Source organism: Lampris incognitus, chromosome 14 (genome assembly GCF_029633865.1).
Source record: "Lampris incognitus isolate fLamInc1 chromosome 14, fLamInc1.hap2, whole genome shotgun sequence".
Taxonomy (NCBI): Eukaryota; Metazoa; Chordata; class Actinopteri; order Lampriformes; family Lampridae; genus Lampris; species Lampris incognitus.
The window spans coordinates 20,852,966-20,874,063 of record NC_079224.1 but is presented as its reverse complement, the minus strand read 5'-3'; the positions used below and the strand labels follow the sequence as shown (position 1 = coordinate 20,874,063).

The 21,098-nt window shown below is 44.9% G+C and overlaps 2 protein-coding genes across 2 annotated transcripts in view; one reads left to right on the top strand and one right to left on the bottom strand.

The window, feature by feature from the left end:
• Positions 1-5,764, bottom strand: part of rgs11 (regulator of G protein signaling 11) — an 11,864-nt gene extending 6,100 nt beyond the window's left edge. The window contains 8 exon segments of the mRNA XM_056293342.1: positions 1,062-1,143; positions 1,221-1,297; positions 1,485-1,543; positions 3,406-3,457; positions 3,701-3,807; positions 4,580-4,630; positions 5,229-5,325; positions 5,702-5,764. Coding sequence (XP_056149317.1) covers positions 1,062-1,143; positions 1,221-1,297; positions 1,485-1,543; positions 3,406-3,457; positions 3,701-3,807; positions 4,580-4,630; positions 5,229-5,325; positions 5,702-5,764 — 588 coding nt within the window.
• A 422-nt stretch (positions 5,765-6,186) lies between these two features.
• ints15 (integrator complex subunit 15) lies at positions 6,187-15,335 on the top strand. Its single transcript, XM_056293661.1, has 8 exons — positions 6,187-6,275; positions 8,746-8,946; positions 9,073-9,294; positions 9,875-10,040; positions 12,206-12,486; positions 12,809-13,046; positions 13,424-13,463; positions 14,853-15,335. Exons 2-8 carry the CDS (start codon positions 8,752-8,754, stop codon positions 15,058-15,060), a joined length of 1,350 nt encoding a protein of 449 aa, XP_056149636.1. The 5' UTR covers positions 6,187-6,275; positions 8,746-8,751; the 3' UTR covers positions 15,061-15,335.
• The last annotated feature ends 5,763 nt before the right edge of the window (positions 15,336-21,098 follow it).

Sequence of the window (21,098 nt, the reverse complement as noted above, 5' to 3'; positions counted from 1 at the left end):
TGTGTGTGTGTGTGTGTGAGCACTTATCCTAAATGGAGGCTTTCCACTCTGCTTGTTCTGACTTTAACTCCCTGGCTTCTCTTTCTTCTTCTCAATCCTCTCGTTCTTAATTCATAGGGAACCAAAAAAAGGACGGTTGCCAGCACCCCCTCCTCCTTCTCCACTGCCTTATGTCCCATCCTACTTTTATACTCCCCCAACCTTTCCATCTTACCCTATTTCCCCTCACCTTTGTCTTTCTCCCTCCCTCCCTCGTCTCTCCTGAAGCTTTTACCAGATGAGTTGAATATTTCATGTGGGAGGGAGAGGGGACTGGGGCTGAACATTACTCAGACTATCTCACATCACTGAGACCTAAGACTCTTCTCAATGCTAAGACAGCAATGCAGGGCCAAGACAGAGACCCCAGGCCAGCCTTTTGGTGCATGGTTGTGCAATAAAAAAAGGTATACTATAATGCTATTTAATATGTTATGATAAACTTTGATAAGATTAGTTTTTATAGTGTAATATAATAATTTACAATAGAACAGAAAACAATATCACATCACATCATATAATTTCTCTAGTACTGTATAGTCCAGTTGCATTGCATCAAGTGAACAGACTAGACTAGATTAGCTAGAGTAGACTAGAATAGACTAGCTACGTATGTTATATGGTTTGGAGACAGTGGCACTGACAAAAAGACAGGAGGCGATGTTGGAGGTGGTAGAGTGGAAGATGCTAAGATTTTCATTGGGGGTGATGAAGGACAGGATTAGCAACAAGTATACTAGAGGGACAGCTCAGGTTGGACGGTTTGGAGACAAACCAAGAGAGGCGAGATTGAGGTGGTTTGGGGGAAGGATGCTGAAGACAGAGCTGCCAGGCAAGAGGCAAAGAGGAAGGTCAAAGAGGAGGCTTGTGGATGTGGTGAGGGAGGACATGCAGGAGGTGGCTGGTGTGACAGAGGAAGATGTAGACAGGAAGAGACGGAAACGGATGATCCGCTGTGGCGAGCCCTAACGAGAGCAGCCGAAAGTAGAAGAATAGACTAGAATAGACTAGAGTGAGCCTACCGGGGGTCTGTTGATCAGCCAGTAGGCTTGCTCCTGACATTCTAAAACAATCCGGTCAGCCTTCCGCCTCTGTTTAGATGCTCTAAACACAAATCACACAGCAAGTTAGTTTGGGTCATGTTTGCATGTGCATTCATGTGTGTGTGTTTGTGTGTGTACCTGAGTTGCTCTCTGGCCTGCATCACCACAAAATCCCATGTGTGGTTGATCCTTTTATGTAACTGACTGTAACATTCCTGGGAAAGAGAGTCGTGTGGGAAAAAAGAAAGTTTGGAGATCGAGAGAGGGATAAGACGGAAAACTGCATTTTACACGTACACACAATGAAACTTTCCTCCTCTCATCCAGGGATGATTCATCCCACCAAGGTTAATATTTCACAACACACAAACACTTACACACACACACACGCCACCAGCTCACCTTTTCGTATTCCATTAGCTCTCCCTGCTTCCTTATGTTCTTTTTCGCTAAATAAATTGCTGATGGGGCAAAAGAATAAAAAGAACAACAGCATTAATTGCTTAGAGTTTTTTGTTATTTATTCTTTAGCACAAAGTTGGTCTTGAACCCAAATGTTCACAGCTGAGTATGGTTTAGGTATTAGTTTGAAGGCTGTAGAATGAGGTGGCTCATCTGGGCACCAAGGAACACCCATAATGCCCACATTTTATTGTTTGTGCCGCTGTCGCAGAGACAACCGGGCCGCTTCCGTTTACTAGCAGCTTGGCTACTGTCCAAAGCAAGAAGCGACCGTAAGAATCCCAATTTGAACTAGAAACCCCGATCTCAGAGCCATGATAGAGGCAGAGTAAAGCATCTGGTAGTATTAATAAGTAGGCAGGTTGTGTTACCTACTGATCCAGTACAAATGACGCCAACTGAACATCGGTTTGGAACCCTCTCAAGTCCCAGGTGTTGTATCAAATACTGTTTCCCCGTCGAAGATCTGTTTCCCCGCAGCCAGAGTTCAACACAACACTGGAACACTTCCATTCCATCCATCCATCCATTATCCAAACCGCTTATCCTGCTCTCAGGGTCACGGGGATGCTGGAGCCTATCCCAGCAGTCATTGGGCGGCAGGCGGTGAGACACCCTGGACAGGCCACCAGGCCATCACAGGGTATGTACAGATAGTCTGATAATCATCCAGATAGTCTGATATCACAACAAGGGTAAACTGGACTGTAATCGTGGGTGGGAAAACATTTCACTGCTCATCCGGTCGACTTTTCCCATTTAGTAACAGGTGGGAAAACCCCAATTTTTATTTCTGTGGAGATGATGCTCCTCTTGATAAAAGAGGACATAGTTGGGGCATCCAGGTGGTGTGGTGGTCCATTCCATTGCCTACCAACATAGGGATCGTCGGTTCGAATCCCCGTGTTACCTCCAGCCTGAACACTTGATCAACCTAACCCTTTTTTTACCTTAACCTAATTGTAACTGATGGCTAACCTGTCTGTATGCATGCTCAATGATCCAGGTAAGGAAATCACAGAAAGTTGAATCAGTTCATCTGGACTCAAAGTTTATTGGCTAACCCGTTTCCATGCCAACGCTCTCATCTGGCTAGAGGGAAACAGATCTCGACGGGAAAACAGAGTTTGATACAACACCGGCGCTCTCTCCAATGTCTGTCCGAGGTTCACTCTTTTTTTTTCCTAACCTCTGTTCCTTTCACTTCCTCTTCACCTTCTTTGCCTCCTCCATCAACGGGGTTCTTTTTCTCTTGCCAGGGAGAGTTTTCCCTCCCTGTCACTTCAGTTTTTCCACCACCATTTCCACTACTGGGGATAGCTACCGGGAAAAACAAAAACGCTATCCTCTCCCTTTTGTGGTTGCGCAATGGTTGACGCACTTCCTTTGTGCAGTAAATCGAGGATTAATTTTCCCGGGAGACTGCACCCGGTGGCGCACAGAACTGCGTAGAGAAAGTGAGGCTTATGGGGAACCAATCTAAATGCCATGTGTCATTATTCTATAACCATTACACTATGCAATCAACATTTATTTCATAGTGATAAGTTAAGCAAAAAAGTTGTCTACTGCCACTTTGATGACACATGAGGTGACTGGCTATAAGTGCCACTTTCTGTTTGGCTGTTGACCCTGAACTTATGCTGAACAGTGGGTCTGCATATGTTTGGGTTAATACATCTGAATGCTTCTCCTGGCGTGTCCTTCTGCTATATAATAATGAATAGTTGATTCTCCTCAAGTCTTGATTGAAATCTCTTACACACAACAGGATTGCCTGTGTGCTGACAATGCCACTGACCCTCGTCCCCTGTAAATAATCAAATAGGAAAGCTTCAACTTCCTTTTAGAAGTGACTCACCATAGTCCAGCTCTGAGGCAGGCCACCTGGTGCTTGTCCAGAAGTATGGTGTCTGAGAACAAGAGACAAGACAGTCTTGACTTTCTGAAGGAGGAGGGAGCGATGAATAAATGGATGTGGAGAGTGACAAATGGAAGATGAAAAGTACAGTAAGGGAAAGTGGAGTTAAAGACAAAAAGAAAAAAGAGGGGGCAATGGGAGAGTGAGGTGGTCAAGGGTTGGTCAGAAACGCAACACCAGCTGTAAATTTGGGTGAGGGGAGGCAGGCTAGTTGTGGGATGGGTGGTAGTCTGACCTGGAAACGGTAGGGGGACTCATCAGGTCGCAACAGGAGTGATCTGGGCTCCTTGAGGGGGTAAATATACCCATATTTCACCAGCAGGTCGCCAAGATGCAGTGCCTCTGAAAACAACACAGGTCAAATGCCACACTCAAATTTTCTTATAGTTTATAAAGTGATGGTACAGACTGAACAAACAATGTGGATAACATAACATAAGGAGGAGGTGAATAATTTTTTTTGTTTCATAATTGTTAGTAAAGCATGTTGCATAGGCACCTTGCCTCCGAACCTCACTTCTGTGTATTGTAGTAGGTATGGTCAAATACATCATGACCCTTCAAGTATTTTCTCAATCCAAAAATCACCGACATTTCTTATCTTTTCCAGACGCAAAGATGTGTTCCGGCAGGGGAAGGGTTATTATCAGTCTTTTCTCTCTTGTAATTTGTTAAAGAGCCCTAGTTTTGTGACATCTACAAAAAAAAAAGTAACATAATGAATATCAATCAGAGCTCACAACTTCCTATTCTATGGTGGACTACTCTCCCAACCCTAAAGCTGAACTAGACAGGGTTCGTTGTTTCTTTAGATTCACCTAAGGCAGGTAAATTCCCTTTACCTGAAATACCGAAGGGAACACTAATCAAACTCAGGTCCTCAGGTGGTCTAATCAAACTTGGATCCTCAGGGGCCAATCTTACTTCTGCTTACAGGTAGCACACAGCTGCCCCCTCACCACTCAGCATGTATGAATAAACCATATCCAAGCAACACAACAGCAATGTCCTGACAACAATAGACAAACAGGATCAGATAGTTCCACCAAAACATACACTTGCATGCACACACACACACACAATTTTGTGTCATTATTTGAACACACTGACTTACCATCCTCGCAGATACTGTACTTCCGAATCAGCCAATCAATGATATCATGGCCTGCAGAAAAGAAAAACAGAAGGAGAGGGTTAGAGAAATCAACAGACCAGTCAGCTATTTCACATCATGTGTCACCTACAGGAACTCAGCAGCAGTCTGACTGACTCTCATCTTTCTTCTCACATTATTTCTCATCCTTTTTCCCTCATCCATTGCACCCCTCCCAATGTCCCGCTGTTTCATTCTTTGTATGAAGTCCAGAGAGGAGAAAGGAGGACAAACGTACCTCGTGTACTCCAAACCCAGACAATATTATCCAAGTCACTGTTGCATTATTCATGGCCAGTGGGACAAACTCACACTTATGTACACTGAAATAAACATGCACACACACGGTGGTGTAGTGGATGATATACGCATGGTATATGGAGTATACCCACTTCTCTTTCTGTTACAGTGTAATCACCTATCAGCCAAAAAGCCACTGAAATACATAGGAGAGTATATCCCCTTTCTCCTTAGTGATCTACCCATCTGGGTCACAGTATGCATACCTCCTCAACAACCACCACGCCACTGTGCACGCGCGCGCGCACACGCACACACACACACACACACACACACACACACACACACACACACACACACACACACATACCTGTCATAGCGTGTGGTATGACAGTGATGAGAAGTCTCTGGTTTCTCATCTTCATGCCCATGTCAGGGTCCTGCATCGCCACTATCACTTTCTCCATCTGTGTGGAGAATGTGCAGACAGATCACACACACAGTCATGCAATCAAAAACGCGCTCACATACACACGCAGGCACACAAACAAAAATATTTTAAAGAAAATTCAGACAGGCACGGACACACACTGTGTGTGTGCGCGCGCATGAAGGTTTGAAAAGGTTTATTGAACCACGAAAAAGATCCATGTATAAACCATATCGTCTCCTTAATAAAGATTCTCGTATGTGCGATACTGCATCTACCAGTGCAAATACACCAAGTTCGATTTGGCTTTGAGAATTTGGAAATTCAGCCAAAGCTGAATTCGTTCGCGGCGACGCGTAATATGGCACTAAACATTAAAATAAAAAAACGAAGGGAAAATACAATTTTCTTACCCTTCGGAAGCATGTCATCTGTTCCCGATACCAGCCGCCTTTATCCAAGGTGTTAATGGTCATGCTGCTGGATGTTGCTCTCACTCAGCCAGCGGCGGGACGGAAAGTGCAAGACAGAACTGAATCAGAGAGCGCACCCGTTTTTATCATCATCCCCTCCGATGCCCGGATTACAGGGATTATAACGGAGTTATGGTTTACGGTAGATCACTTTCTGAACAAAAGCACAAAAAACGACAATTCATTTAGGCTACGTGTCTTTCTCTTTTGTTGTGTTTGTATTAAGCGTTTGGAATCATAATCGAGGTTATTTTAAACCATTTCAAAATGTAACGCAAATGGCAATAATTCTGCACAAACTTTTTCCTCATGTTTTGTACACTTCGTAAACTGTCGGAAAATAAATTTTGACGATCTATCGGGCGAATTGAAGGACTGGGGTTTTTTCTCCCACACGGGCTTCCGTACTACAAGGAGGAAGTGACCCCGGAGTTTTCACATTGATTTGCTGGCCTAGATTGTACCAGCTGGTTTATAAAACAAAACTTCAGACCCATTTCTCAGTGAAAGAGAGGTAAGATTTAAAATCCAATGACCCGTGTTTTATATTCTCGGCAGGAACCCCGATAAATGTTGGCACATGTGCGATATGTCGCTGTACTGCTGAGAAGCTACTTAGATAGCCTTGCTAACTCAAGCTAAATAAAGGAGACCGACCGAGCGGAGGCTGCAGCCGTCCACTACGCATCAGTACTGGAACCGGAGCCACAGATGCGCACCTGCAAATTGCAGTTTAATAACGAATTAACCCTGCTTTACCGTAACTGAATTCTGGATTGTTGTCTACTCCAGCGAATGGAGATACTGGAATCCTGCTCATAGTCAATGGTGCATACATGTTGTGCATACTAATGTTTATTAAACCCCGCCAGGCGGATAGCCTTTAGGGGATTGTGCGTTTGGTCGCGTGCGCATATGTCCCCGCAGCTAATCTTGCAAACTACTGGATCCATCAGCCCATTTTTTTGTGTGCACAATTATGACTGCATGATGAAGAACCTTTCGTGGTTGCGGTGATTCAAAACCTTCTAACAACATTTATTCTTGCTATCACTGCCCCTTCTTCATTATTTCTCTAGTTCGCTTGACCAACTCTTCTCGACTGTCAAATCAACCCTGCGCATGCGTAACTCACGTCTACGGCTGACTCGGATCGGGCAGCAGCATGATCAAAAGTTATTAAAAGAATTTTGATAATCCAAAGACGAAAGTTGTAAATGAATAACCTCCTCTTGGTTGCAGTTAATTAAATTGTGTACCCAGCTTTAATGAATTGTGAAAATAAAGACTGGGTTAGCGTTAGCCCAAAATGGTCGCACAGCAAACTTTCTTTTTGGAAAGTGCAAGTTTTTTTGTGTGCGTGTATCTGTCCGCTGTCAATGTCGCATAATACCGGGTCTGTCAGCCTAATACTTGTTTGTTTACAGTTATGACTGTACGATCTGTGATGTTCAGTATTAGGGGAATACACCTTTAAGGACACAGGGAGTTATGGGATAGTAAACAGAGCAGCCACGGGAGCGGGAAGGTAAACGAGAATCAGTCGGATTATGTGCACGTTATGCATGGAGCGAAATAAACATGCGGAAGTTCCACGGCTAATTCAGAAACGGTGTTATCATCTGTGAGAGTGAAAAGTAGGTCATTACACGATCAAGGACCTTTCGTAGTTGTGGTGATTCAATACATTTGAAAAACCTGTTTTATATTGCAATTGAATGCCAACTCCTCAAGCTGGTTTTTCGCCTAAATCCAAGCACCGGGGAAGGGGAGATATGCCTGGCGGAGATCTGCGCTCTTGTTGTTCTTGATGCAATCTAACAGGATCTGTCAAGTTTGTTGGATTCAAGCTTTTAAGATAATGTGCTGCACAAAGTTGCACTAAGAGCACAATCTTTCCACTAACTAAACTTGCTAAAGATTAGTGTTAGTCTGTTAGTCAAACACAGTTACCGCACCAATGTTATATTGCATCTCTCTCCCTGTACAATGAAACTGCTGGATCACCACCCACTTGGTGTTCTGCGACCTCATGTTTTACAAATTAGAAAATCAGTATTACAGAGCTTTGTCATGGCTGTCATTACCATATCATCTGAATGCAATTGCAGGAATATTGTCAGAACAACAGCTGAAAGGCCACTGAAAAATGGTTGAAAAGTGTGCTATGGGAAAAGTGTGTAACTTAAATTTTTCTTGTCAAGAAAAAAGACTTAATAGAAGTAGAGATTTGCTGTGGTGTCATAGTTGCTGTTACATATTAATGACTGATGTAGCATTAACCAAAATGCAGGTATCATATTCTTTAGAGTGAGCAATGGTATAGAAGGCCAATTCTGACAGCAAGCTAAACTATTAATCCACGTTCTGACCAAGTGTACTTCTTAGGTCATACAAGGTTAATATAGAGGACATCAGCCTAACTGTTATCAATCCAGTGGCGCTATTTACAGGCAGCATCAAAAACTACATATCTGAACCAATTTCAAATAACATAGATAGTTGTACTTGTCCGTCCATCCATTATCCGAACCGCTTATCCTGCTCTCAGGGTCGCGGGGATGATGGAGCCTATCCCAGCAGTCATTGGGCGGCAGGTGGGGAGACACCCTGGACAGGCCGCCAGACTATCACACAGGGCCAGCACACACAAACACACGCACACACACGCACACACACTCTCTCATACCTAGAGACAATTTAGTATGGCCAATTCACCTGACCTACATGTCTTTGGACTGTGGGAGGAAACCGGAGCACCCGGAGGAAACCCACACAGACACGGGGAGAACATGCAAACTCCACACAGAGGACAACCTGGGACAACCCCCAAGGTTGGACTACCCCGGGGGTCGAACCCAGAACCTTCTTGCTGTGTGGCGACCGCGCTAACCACTGCGCCAATGTGCCACCCTAGTTGTACTTGTATTTATTTTATTTTTTTTATTTTTTTGGTTACAATTGATCGAGTCTGTTGTTGTCAGGTGGTGATGGGTGACATCCGTCAATCGTTGCTGCCCCGCGACGTGCTGAGCGCTGCCAAGGAGCTGCTGTACCACCTGGACATCTATATCTGTAATCTGGTGCAGTCAGGGAGGCAACCTCCTCAGGTAGACACCAAAACCCTGGAACTGGTGGAGGAGTTTATTCTGCACGCTCCCAAAGACAGAAATGCCCCATCCAGGGTAAGGCGCACACCTTTACACATGCACAATTAGGGCAGGAACAGATTGTCATCATTATATGCACATGCACAGACTCAGCTGTGTCTCTCATTGAAATATCTGCCTGTCCATGTGTGCACTTCCTAGAGGATGAGTGCCCTTCAGGAGCTCCAGCTGCTGGAGATTATGTGCAGCTGTTTCCAGGAGCAGAGCCGTGACACTGTTCGTCAGCTCATGTTCTCTGCCCTCTTCAGCCTCCAAGGCAACCAGGCTGACGAAAGCCGCATGGCACTGCTGGGCAAGCTGGTCTCCATGGCAATTGCCATGGGCCGAGTGCCCATCTTGGAGTGCACTGCTACCTGGTTACAGGTGAGGATTTGAACCTGCACTCAGTTGAATAACAACGGACATTCCCTGAATGTGAAAACTATGCTTATTTCCTGGTTTGCCACCTCTTTCAGTGGGCTACATCGAAGTAGGCTACTTTTTATATAAATGAAAGTGAATAACTGCTATATACAGCCATTGTAGCGAATACCACTGGCTTGATTCTCAGACTGGCGGACATTCATCTGCACAATTTTGGCTGGTGGTGTTTCAGACGCACAGACTTCTTCTGCCCAGTATTATGGCTGCTAATGGTGTGTTATCCCTATAACATATATGTAGAGAGAATGTTCAAAATTGGGATTGTTTGCCTTTAATTTTTTTCCTGCTGGTCCAGTAAATATATATTAGGGGAAAGAAGCCTGCATAGACACAATTATTAGTGTTAAAACTTTATAAACACAAGTAGAAGTAATTCTTTTTCTCTGGTTTCCTCAGTAATATGTTCAGACCTTTCATGTGTGTTTGCGTGTGTCATTCTGTCGATATGCGTCTTTCTGTATGTGTCTGTTGTTCTGTGTGAAGTTGACGCTTATCTCCTGTCTGTGTGTGTTTTCTCCAGAGGACCCACCGCGTGTACTGTGTACGCTTGGCCCAGGTGCTCGTAGATGACTACTGTAACCTGGTGCCAGGCTCCGTGCCCACCCTGCAGAACATCCACAGCTCCAGCCCACGCTTCTGCTGCCAGTTCATCACGGCGGTCACCACACTCTACGACCTCACCTCAGGTATTGAAGTGCTTTATGGACGTGAGCTGAACACAACACTAAACTTAATCACAGTAAAAAGGGGAACCCCCACTGTTATGGAAATGACAGAAGAATCCTTTCCAAGACTGAAATATACTCAATCTGTACCAGTACCTGGGTTTCCGTCTGCTTATTTTGTCATGATTTATCAAAGTAGAAGAACTAAATGAAAGTAACAAATATGAATAAAAAAAAAATCTCATTATCACGAAATCATTTGTATGTTTACTAGAGGTGAAAAGGTGTTTTTATCAAAAAAGAGGATAAATTCTGAGTCTCATCACCAGCCAGTCAGACTAGCTTCGTCTAGTCAGAAAGGCACAAACTGAGGAAGCCTCTTGGATGAGAGGCGAAACGTCTTCACGGATATATACCAAGTCCGGTTGCACTCACCTCAATTCCTTTGGATAACCATGACCTGGATGAATGAGAACATTCACAGACAGAATGAGAACATTCACAGACATGTTTTTATCAAAGTACCTGTCATAGTAAATGGTGGTAACATGACAATAAATTGCAATTTAATTTTTTTTTAAAATGTGAATGTAAATGATATTTGAACATTCAAAAGTGGCTTAGGAACCTTTGAAATGCCACAGCCAAAGGCTTTCTTGTACATGTGCAATCCTAGCCACTTCCCAGATGTGTTAGGAGGCCTCTGTGGTTGAATATGAGTCGACACATTTGAATATTGTAAACTTTTTTTTCCAGCGTCAGGTTTTATAAACTATCAGCAAATTAAGTGGACACCTATAGTGAAGAAATATGAAAGCATGCACATCCAATTATTTGGTGCTAGTTAGAAATACACTAAAATATAGAAATGTAAAGTCACCACACTAAAGGCTCCTATGGCATTTATCGGAATTACCGACACATGTGACATGGCGATAATTCTTATAAATGCCCTGGGAGCCATTTTTAGTCTGCATACTTTATTTTTCTACACCTAAAATGTATAACATCGTGCCAAATACTAATCGTTATTCATCAGTTTTGATGTAACAAAGTTATTGAAAATATTTAATTTTCCATGATCTGCCCCCCCCCCCCCCTCGAATGAATTCATTAAACAAAATCCAAACTCATTTAGCAGAGCCCAGAGGGGATTGTAAAATACCATATAGAAAAAGTACCTTTGGGCAGTCAGCCTTCGCCTACCGAGCAACACATATACCTGGAACACTATACCCACATGGCTAAGGAACATCAGAATCAGAATCATCTTTGCTGGCCATGTAGGTTTGCACATACATGGAATTTGACTCTGGTTTCGTGGCTCTTTCAGTGTACTTAACATGGAATAACAACACAACAATCTTCAGATATATACACAAGAACTGACTATATACAGGCAAAATAAGAGGCGATCTCAGGGTGTCCGGGTAGTGTAGCGGGCTATTCTGTTGCCTGCCAACATGGGGATCGCCGGTTCAAATCCCTGTGTTGCCTCCGGCTTGGTCGGCCGTCCCTACAGACACAATTGGGCCGTGTCTGCAGGTGGGAAGCCAGATGTGGGTATGTGTCCTGGTCACTCCACTAGCGCCTCCTCTGGTTGGTTGTGGCACCTGTTCAGGGAGGAGGGGGAACTGGGGGGAATAGTGTGATCCTTCCACATGCTACATCCCCCTGGTGAAACTTCTCACTGTCAGGTGAAAAGAAGCGGCTGGTGACTCCACATGTATCGGAGGAGACGTAGTAGGTAGTCTGCAGCCCTCCCTGGATCGGCAGAGGGAGTGGCGCAGTGACCGGGATGGCTCGGAAGAGTGGGGTAATTGGCCAGATACAATTGGGGAGAAAAGGGGGGGGTCCCCCCAAAAAAAATAAGAGGCGATCTCTCAACTTTTTCCAAATCTATAAAACAGTGGTTAATTGATGATCAAATATGTGGTCATAATTTGTAGTAGTGGTTATGTCATTGTTTTACTATTTGTCTGTGCTTATGTGCTTGTGTATGTTTTTAATGTTTTGTTTTTTTGGGGGGGGGGGAGTTTATAAGCCATCAACTTGCCAGGGACTGCAGATGAAAATTAGTTTGTATGGCTAAATCTGCCACAGTTGAATCTTTCTTCTTCTTTCAATCCATGCCATATTAAGACCTTTATATGTGTGTGCACGCGCTTTTCTTTGTGTGTGTATAGGGGACCTGACTCCTCCCCCAGAGCTCCTCCAGATGATTGTGTCGTGGCTCCAAGATGACCCCCGCCTTGTCCTCATCACCCTCATGAACACACCAACCCTCCCTGGCAGCCAGACAATCAGCTCTCTTGATCTCACACCGCTGGGGGGACTGGTACGCTGGTGCGTCAAGGCCCCGTTAGCCTACCGGAGGGACAAGAAGCAGGCCCTGACCAATGGGACCACAGAGAGTGAAGTGGAGACGGGACCTCTCTTCTCCGCTCTACATCTGAGTGTTCTACAGGTATGTAAGAATGGGACTAGATGGACCAACTTAGTCTCTAGTACCCGTTTATCCCTGGAAGACGGGAACCCACATGTCTGTCTTTGCCTACATTGTCTCTACCTCTGTGTGTGTGTGTGTGTGTGTGTGTGTGTGTGTGTGTGTGTGTGTGTGTGTGTGTGTGTGTGTGTGTGTGTGTTTCCAATAAAATATATAATTAACAAAAGACATTTCATATTTTGGGGGAAATGGGGTAGTTTAATGCCAGCCCTGTATTCTCCTTATTGCTGCTGTGTCTACCGCACCACTTGTGTCTTCAGTGACCGTCTCCTGCCTTCCTCAGGTTTTCATGCTCCTGCCTACTGTACTGAACGACAAGGGGCTCTTTGGTCGCCTGGCACTGCTCCACATGGATTCCCTGGCTGCACTGATATCTGACCTCTCCCGCCTGCTGGACCAGGTCGACAAACAGACACACTCATCACCCACCGACACACACGCACTCTCCCAGCTAGCCCTGGACCGGCTGGCACAGGCCCTGCAGGTGGCCATGGCCAACGGAGCACTGCTCTGCTCCAGAGGTGAGGGACTGGTGTGTTGAGGTTCCAGGTTTACTCAGTGGCTTTTATAATTGAAACAACTGCTTCGAGATTTGAAAAGGTGGGACACCCCACCTGCACACAATGACTCTAAATATTCAAATACAGTTTGTGGTGGGGAATCACTCTGCTTTCTTGTCTACCCTGTTTGTTTTAGCCTTATGGTGTAGGAAAAAGAAATAATTGAAGGTGAATTACTCATTTTCCTTTACTGGTTTATTGCTGTTTGCACAATAAGCAGCTTGGTTTAACCAATAGTCCAAAGAAACATCTACAAGTTGCCATCCAGGATTTCTTTTCTACTAGCCATAGTCTGATTGTGATTGGTTGTGATGTCATTTTGTGTCTTGTCTCCACAGAGGACCTGAGGGCCATCTGTTCACGCCTCCCGCACAACAAGTAAGAGCTGCACGTTGTGCCACTCTAATCTGATTGGCATATTTATAAAAGACCTTTCACCAATCATTTTGTCGCATCCTCTCTTCTCAACCCTTACTTTGTAGCATACATAGCACTGGGCATTTTTACACAGAGGTCCCGCAATAATGGCGTAATGAAGACTCGTCTTCATGCTGGCTTTGTTTTTTTACACTTAACCAAACACAGGCTGCATGATTGCACCCCCTGTGTGTGATTTTACATAGCATGCTGGCGTTCTGGAAGTAGATGCATCACGATGTGTAATGCAACAGAGTTGTCTGTCCTGTCCTGCCAGCTGTCTCTTTTACACAGACTTTGATTCGGCTTTGTGACTACTTACGCTGCCGGCTTACTGCCGGAACAACAATGACCCCCCATTCCATCTTCATACCTTGTACACAGACTGATGTGGCAGCTTAATGGTGCAACGTTTCTGCCTTGAAAAGGCTGTGTAGGGCATCCGGGTGGTGTGGCGGTCTATTCCGTTGCCTACCAACATGGGGATCGCTGGTTCAAATCCCTGTGTTACCTCTGGCTTGGTCGGGCATCCCTACAGACACAATTGGCCGTGTCTGCGGGTGAGAAGCCGGATGTGGGTATGTGTCCTGGTCGCTGCACTAGCACCTCCTCTGGTCGGTTGTGGCACCTGTTAATGGGGGAGGGGGAACGGGGAGGAATAGCATGATCTTCCCACATGCTATGACCCCCTGGTGAAACTCCTCACTGTCACATGAAAAGAAGCGGCTGGCAACTCCACATGTATCGGAGGAGGCATGTGATAGTCTGCTGCCCTCCCCAGATTGGCAGAGGGGCTGGAGCAGTGACCGGAACGACTCGGAAGAGTGGGGTAATTGGCCAAGTACAATTTAGAGAAAAAGTGGGAAAATATCAACAACAAAAAAAGGCTGTGTAAAAAGCTCAACTGTCCCAAGCCTGACTCCAATCAGCTGTTTTTCTTTCACACACAATCCTTGCTTTTGCGAGAGAAGTAAAACTGATAAAAGCTGAAATTGTTTATCAGAATATTCCTGATGCTCTGTTCATTTGTGCTGCTCGCATAAGATGAGCCACCTAGGAGTTTCAGTAGTTCTACTTATCTAGTTAAATCTAAATATAATTTTTATCAGACTTTTTGCCTGATTCATCTGTTGCACAACTGAGCCTTTTAGACTTGTTTGGTGTTTTACTACAGTATGTAGCTAGGACTAATTTATACTATGAGTTTGTTTCAACTCATAACTTCTTCTCCGTGTGTCTATTTCTGTTTTTCATGCACAGTCTTTCCCCTCTTTCCATGCTTGTGTCCACTTTGTGTGTTTTTGTGTGTGTTTTGTGTGCTGATACCTGCATCTTCCTCTCTGTCAACAGTTTGCTCCAGCTGGTGATGTCGGGCCCTGTGATGTACTACAACAACATCCATACTCCACCGCTGGCCTTCAGCCCTCATGCCTCTCACTCCCCCATAGCCTCACATCCTACACATCCCCCTCTAGCCTCTCATCCTTCCTCTCACCCACAGTATCCATCTCAGCCTTTTCTATCAGGGATGCCATTCCCCTTCCGACCCAACCACTAAAACAAATGTTTGATCCTACGGGAGGATGTAAAGATATGTGTGCATGTGCTGGATGATAAGAGGTACTTTGGAGTGTGTGTGTGTGTGTGTGTGTGTGTGTGTGTGTGTGTGTGTGTGTGTGTGTGTGTGTGTGTGCGTGCTCATGCCTTGTATACATGCCTGTATGTGAAAGACTGTATGATGTACTTTATTATCTATTACTATGATGCTTAACACATTTGGTTATGGCCAAGTCTATTGTGAGGCTAATGTGTTTGTCCAATAAATATTTTTTTACTCTGTTTAAGTGACTGTCTCTGTGTCAAAATCAGAATACCTTATTTATCCCCAAGGGGAAATTTGAGTTCTATTACACACTCACGCTCTAATAACTAAAAACTAACAAGATACAAGAAAATAGAAACAGAAACAAACAGAAATAAAAGATAAATAAGAAATAGAAATAAGAACAAAATATATCAACAAGCATGGTGCACATAACACCCTATCTGTACTGCACTACTGCAGCACACAACAAGCAGCACAAACAAAACCCGATGGCCAATCCAGTGACCATTAACTCAAGAGTGTCGGACAGTCTGAGTCTGAGAGAGGAGTTGTAAAGTTTGATGGCCACAGGCAGGAATGACCTCGTGTGGCACTCTGTGATGCTTTTTGGCAGAATGAGTCTATTACTAAAAGTACTCCTGTGCCCAACCAGCACGTCATGGAGTGAGTGGGAGACATTGTCCATGATGGCACGTAATTTCACAGCGTCCTCCTCTCAGAAACCGCAGCCAGAGAATCCAGTTCCACCCCCACAACGTCACCGGTCTTGCAGATCAGTTTATTGAGCCTGTTTGCATCCGCTACCCTCAACCTGCTGCCCCAACATACAACACACAACAGCAAAACACAACACACAACAGCAAACAGGAGAGCACTGGCCACCACAGACTCATACCACATCCTGAGCATTGTCTGGCAGATGTTGAAGGACCTCAGCCTCCTCAAAAAATAGAGGCGTCTCTGTCCCTTCTTGTAGAGGGCATCAGTGTTCTTAGCCCAGTCCAGTTTATTGTCTATATACACCCCCGGGTACTTATAGTATTCCACAGTGTCCACACTAATCCTCCTGGATGGAGACAGGGGTCACTGGTGTCATTTCCCTCCTCAGGTCAACAACCAGCTCCTTTGTCTTAGTCACGTTGAGCTGCAGATTGTTCTGCTCACACCATGTGACAAAGTTTCCGCTCACACCATGTGACAAAGTTTCCCACCACAGCCTTGTACTCAGCCTCCTCACCCTTGCTGATGCATCTGACTATAGCAGAGTCATCAGAGAACTTCTGAAGATGGCAGGACTCTGTGGTAGTCGAAGTCCGTGGTGTAGAGGGTGAAAAGGAAGGGAGACAGGACCGTCCCCTGCAGAGCCCCAGTGTTGCTGACTACTCTGTCTGACACACAGTGTTGCAAGCACACATACTGTGGTCGACCAGTAAGGTAGTCAACAATCCAGGACACAAGGGGGGCATCTACCTGCATTGCTGTCAGCTTCTCACCCAGTAGAGCCAGCCAGATGGTGTTGAAGGCACTAGAGAAGTCAAAGAACATGACCCTCACAGTGCTCGCTGGCTTGTCCAGGTGGGCGTAGGCATGGTTAAGCAGGAAAATGATAGCATCCTCAACTCCCAGTCAGGGTTGGTAGGTAAACTGGAGGGTGTCTAAGTGTGGCTTGACCATGGGCCAAAGCTGCTCCAGGATGAGTCTTTCCAGAGTCTTCATGATGTGTGAAATCAATGCTACCGGTCTGTAGCTCCTTGGAGACCCTGGGATGTGAAATTTTAAGCACAGGAACGAGGCAGGTTGTCTTCCACAGCACGGGGACCCTTTGAAATCTAAGGCTCATGTTGAAGACATAGTGAAGCACTCCACATAACTGAGGGGCACAGGCTTTGAGCACCCTGGGGCTAGCACCATCCGGGCCTGCCGCCTTGCTTGCATGAGGTCTCATCAACTGTCTTCTGACATGGTCAACCATGAGGCACACTGTAGGTGTTACAGGTCAGGAGGGGGGGGGGGTTGTCAGGATGGAGAGGGCCATTAGTCCAGGAACCCGGGGGGGTGCGGGGTAGGGCCCCCACTGGAGGCTGGGGGGATGTAAGGAGGAGGAGAGGGAGGGGGAGGGAGTGGCAGTGAAGTTGACAGTTGGTGAAGGCAGGCAACAGATGAGACCGGGGGGAGAGACGGGGAGGGTTCACTGTGTCAAATCTGTTATAAAACACATTAAGTTCATTGGCCCTATCCAAGCTGCCCTCCACTGCTCTGCTGCCAGTCAGCCTGAACCAGTGATGGTCTTCATACCACTCCAGACCTCTTTCATGTTGTTCTGTTGGAGTTTTTGCTCAAACTAGTGTAGTGGTTGTATTGGCACATCAACACACTGTTTTCTGTATCAACCACTTGAGGGCGCTGTTACTGTTCCCAGTTGCTACTGCTTGGGCTGTAAAACAGTGACCTGGTCTACAGTGCAAGAATTGGTTAGAATTTCTTCAAATACTAAAATGACAAATGCTAAACACACCGCCGCACTGGGCTTAATAATGCTTCATGTAAATATATGCTACATCTTTATGTTTGTTAAATAAATCAAAATGCACCTGTTTCATTATCATTCATTCATTTCTGTAGCGCAGAATGAAGGAAAGAAAGGCACTCTGCAACAAAATCAAATTATGTTGGGTCTGAAAGGCATTCTTCTAACGTTTTGGATGAAGCTAGACAACTACAGTCACTTCGTGTCCCTTGACAGGAACTGTCAGCGCTAACACCAAAGCAGCACATCAGAGTAACCAGATCTATTTAAGGATGGTGGGAGTTTCATGGATTTTGTTGCTTTTTATTTAGTGGGAAAGCACAGTGGATCAGAGGAGGGGAGACACAGATGAGGGAAAATTTTAACTCTAGGTGAAACTAAAATTACTGAATGAAGACCTTTCTCTTTCCAAAGTCACCCTGGGGTATTATGCAACTCAAAAGGTTAGCGCCATCTTTGAGCCAAGCCCTTAACATAAGCATGGTGCTGCTTTTAGCCTGATAACATATCATTGCTCCACAGTGGGCAGAAGATGCTCAGCCCAGCCTGGGCCCCCAGCTGCCTTCATCCAGGGGGAGAGTTGCATCATCGCACGTCGTTTCTGCACGCAACTTGGTTTTCAGTGAAGGTTTTCAGTGTTGGATAAGTTGGAAATGGAGATTCATTTCTGGGGGGGGGGTATGGGAGACATGAAAACAGGCATTCATGTCTCACTTTAGCTTATTTTCTTTGCCCTCTTTATCCACACCTTAGTTTCCAGTATGAATGCAGTACATTTATTTGCCCTTGCCTTTTATTGGCCATTATAAGTCAGTGCATCTTATCATTTACCCGCTTCGCCGTCAGTTCAAGAACTTCCCTCGGGTTACTAAAAGCAGTTGTTTCTGCTCATGGGCCATGGACATACACTTGCATGCTGGTTATTGATTTCGCCAATTAAAACATCTTTATCAGAGAGGGAGGAAATATTTAGTCAAATCTATTAGGGGAAGGTTTGGTTATGGCCTGCTGGGAACGCCACTTTATGCTGTTGTAATTGTATCACATCACATCTCTCTCCGTCTTTCACGAAGGCTTATTTTAAGTTGGTGGTAAGTGTAGTGCTGATTGGGCTTCTCCAAGAGCTTATGGGTGTAACGGCGATAACGATATCTTTTCTCACAAGGAGATGCCTCACAGTTACAGTTGGGCTAGAAGAAGCTTTACGAACCAGTTTTATTCAGGCAAAAAAAAAAAGGCAGGACAGAAGTTGTTGTATATGTAATAGAGAGGGACAAAGAGTTTCTGTAAATTAAATAGAAACGATTGTCTCCCTTCCAGCTAAGCTGCTTCTATTAAAGCCAGTCACTGTGCAACTTTTCCCCAAATATTGAGAAAATCATGGTAAAAAAAAAATTACTTCATAGTAGCAGTAGTTTATTAGTTTTAAAGCAACATCTATTAGTTTGCTTTTTGACTTGTGACATGCAACTTTAAACACCTTATCGCATCTGCTTGCTATTTTACAAGTTTATTCAGTGAATTTCAAGCAACCATTATTATAGTGTGCTTTTATAATGTATTAATATCCAGTATGGTTTCACGCTAAATAAATTTGCTATGTCGTTCTGAGTCTAAAAATGACATTTTCCATTTGTCTAAGAGCAGCTGTAACCTGCAGTGTGACTTGGGCCAGCTGATTCTGGCTCTGCTAGGATTTTGTTACCCATGCCGGTGTGCAGTGCGGTTGACTCAGTCTGCCTGTGTCAGCAGTAACAGAATCATAGATGTTAGTTTCCTGTGGAAGAAAATCTTTCAAGGCCAAAGACCACATGTGATTCAGACCTGCAGGAGAATATTGTACTGAGACTCAGTTTGCCAGGGCAAGCTTAAACCAGCAATCAATATGAGTTGAGCCAATATGGTTATTGCTCATATTCCATGTGGGAGAATTCCTCTGGACCACTCTGAACAGGAAGAAATGATGTTGTTTGTGTCTAGACTTAGTTTTCACCCTGAACATGTCTCTTAATTCCCTAAATAAGATTGATTTTGTCTCTGACCATAAATGTATTACCTTTGATGCTTCTTTACTACAATACCTCAGAAATGTATAATTTACTCTCGCATCTTTAATAAGCATGGTGCGGTGGCGCAGTGGTTAGCGCAATCTCCTTACAACAAGAAGGTCCTCGGTTCGAACCCTGGGGTTGTCCAACCTTGATGAGGGGTCGTCCTCTGTGTGATGTTTGCATGCTCTGCCTGTGTCTGCGTGGGTTTCCTCCGGGTGCTCCAGTTTCCTCCCACAGTCCAAAGACATGCAGGTCAGGTGAATCAGCCATGCTAAATTGTCCCTAGGTGTGAATGTGTCAGCCCTGTGATGGACTGGCGGCCTGTCCCGGGTGTTTCCCCACCTGCCGCCCAATGATTGATGGGATAAACGCCAGCATCCCACAATCCTAATTAGGATAAGCAGCTTGGATAATGGATGGATATATCTTTAATAAGCAGTCAGCAGCCATGTTTTCTAGTTACTTTTCCAGTCTGGCCAGCTGCCCTCCTCACTTTGGCAGCATTAATGACCAAGTTAGTTGGTTTAATGATTTGTGTACATCTCCCCTTGATTTTTTTGGCTCCATATACTCCCAGGGCTGTCCCAGTTATTAATACAATCCATGATTGCTTAGCTGCCACCAAAGACCGGATGTGTCTTAATTTCTTCCATCTACACTCTGAAACGAACTGAAGTTCTCTTAATTAGTCCGGAGAACTTTGCCACTGCAGTTGTTCAGTTCATTCAAACATCAGACCTTCTGCTAAAAATCTTGTATCATCTTTGACCAGAATGTCTTTTGATCACCATGTTACCAAGTTGTTCCCATCCTGTTTTCTTCAGCTAAGAAATATCGCAAAAATCAGAAATATTGTCTTTTAAGGACATCGAAATATTGATTCACACTTTCCTTTTTTCCCATCTAGATTACTACTCCGCGAAGGTTGTCCCTTGTCTCCGATTCTGTTTGTGATATTCATGGACAGGATCTCAAGGCGCAGCCAAGGTGAGGAGTGTGTCCATTTTGGGAACCTCAGAATTGCATCTCTGCTCTTCACAGATGATGTGGTGTTGTTAGCTTAATCAGAACGCGACCTCCAGCGTGCACTGGGGCGGTTTGCAACTGAGTGTGAAATGGCCAGGATGAGAGTCAGCGCCTCCAAGTCTGAGGCCATGGTTCTGTACTGGAAAATGGTGGATTGCTCCCTCCAGGTTGAGGATGAGTTGTTGCCTCAAGTGAAGGAGTTCAAGTACCTCAGGGTTATGTTCACAAGTGAGGGTAGGATGGAGTGGCAGATTGACAGGCGGATTGATGCAGCATCAGCAGTAATGTGGACGTTGTACTGGACCGTTGTGGTGAAGAAGGAGCTGAGCTGGAAGGCAAAGCTCTCAATTTACCAGTCAATCTTCGTTCCAACCCTCACCTATGGT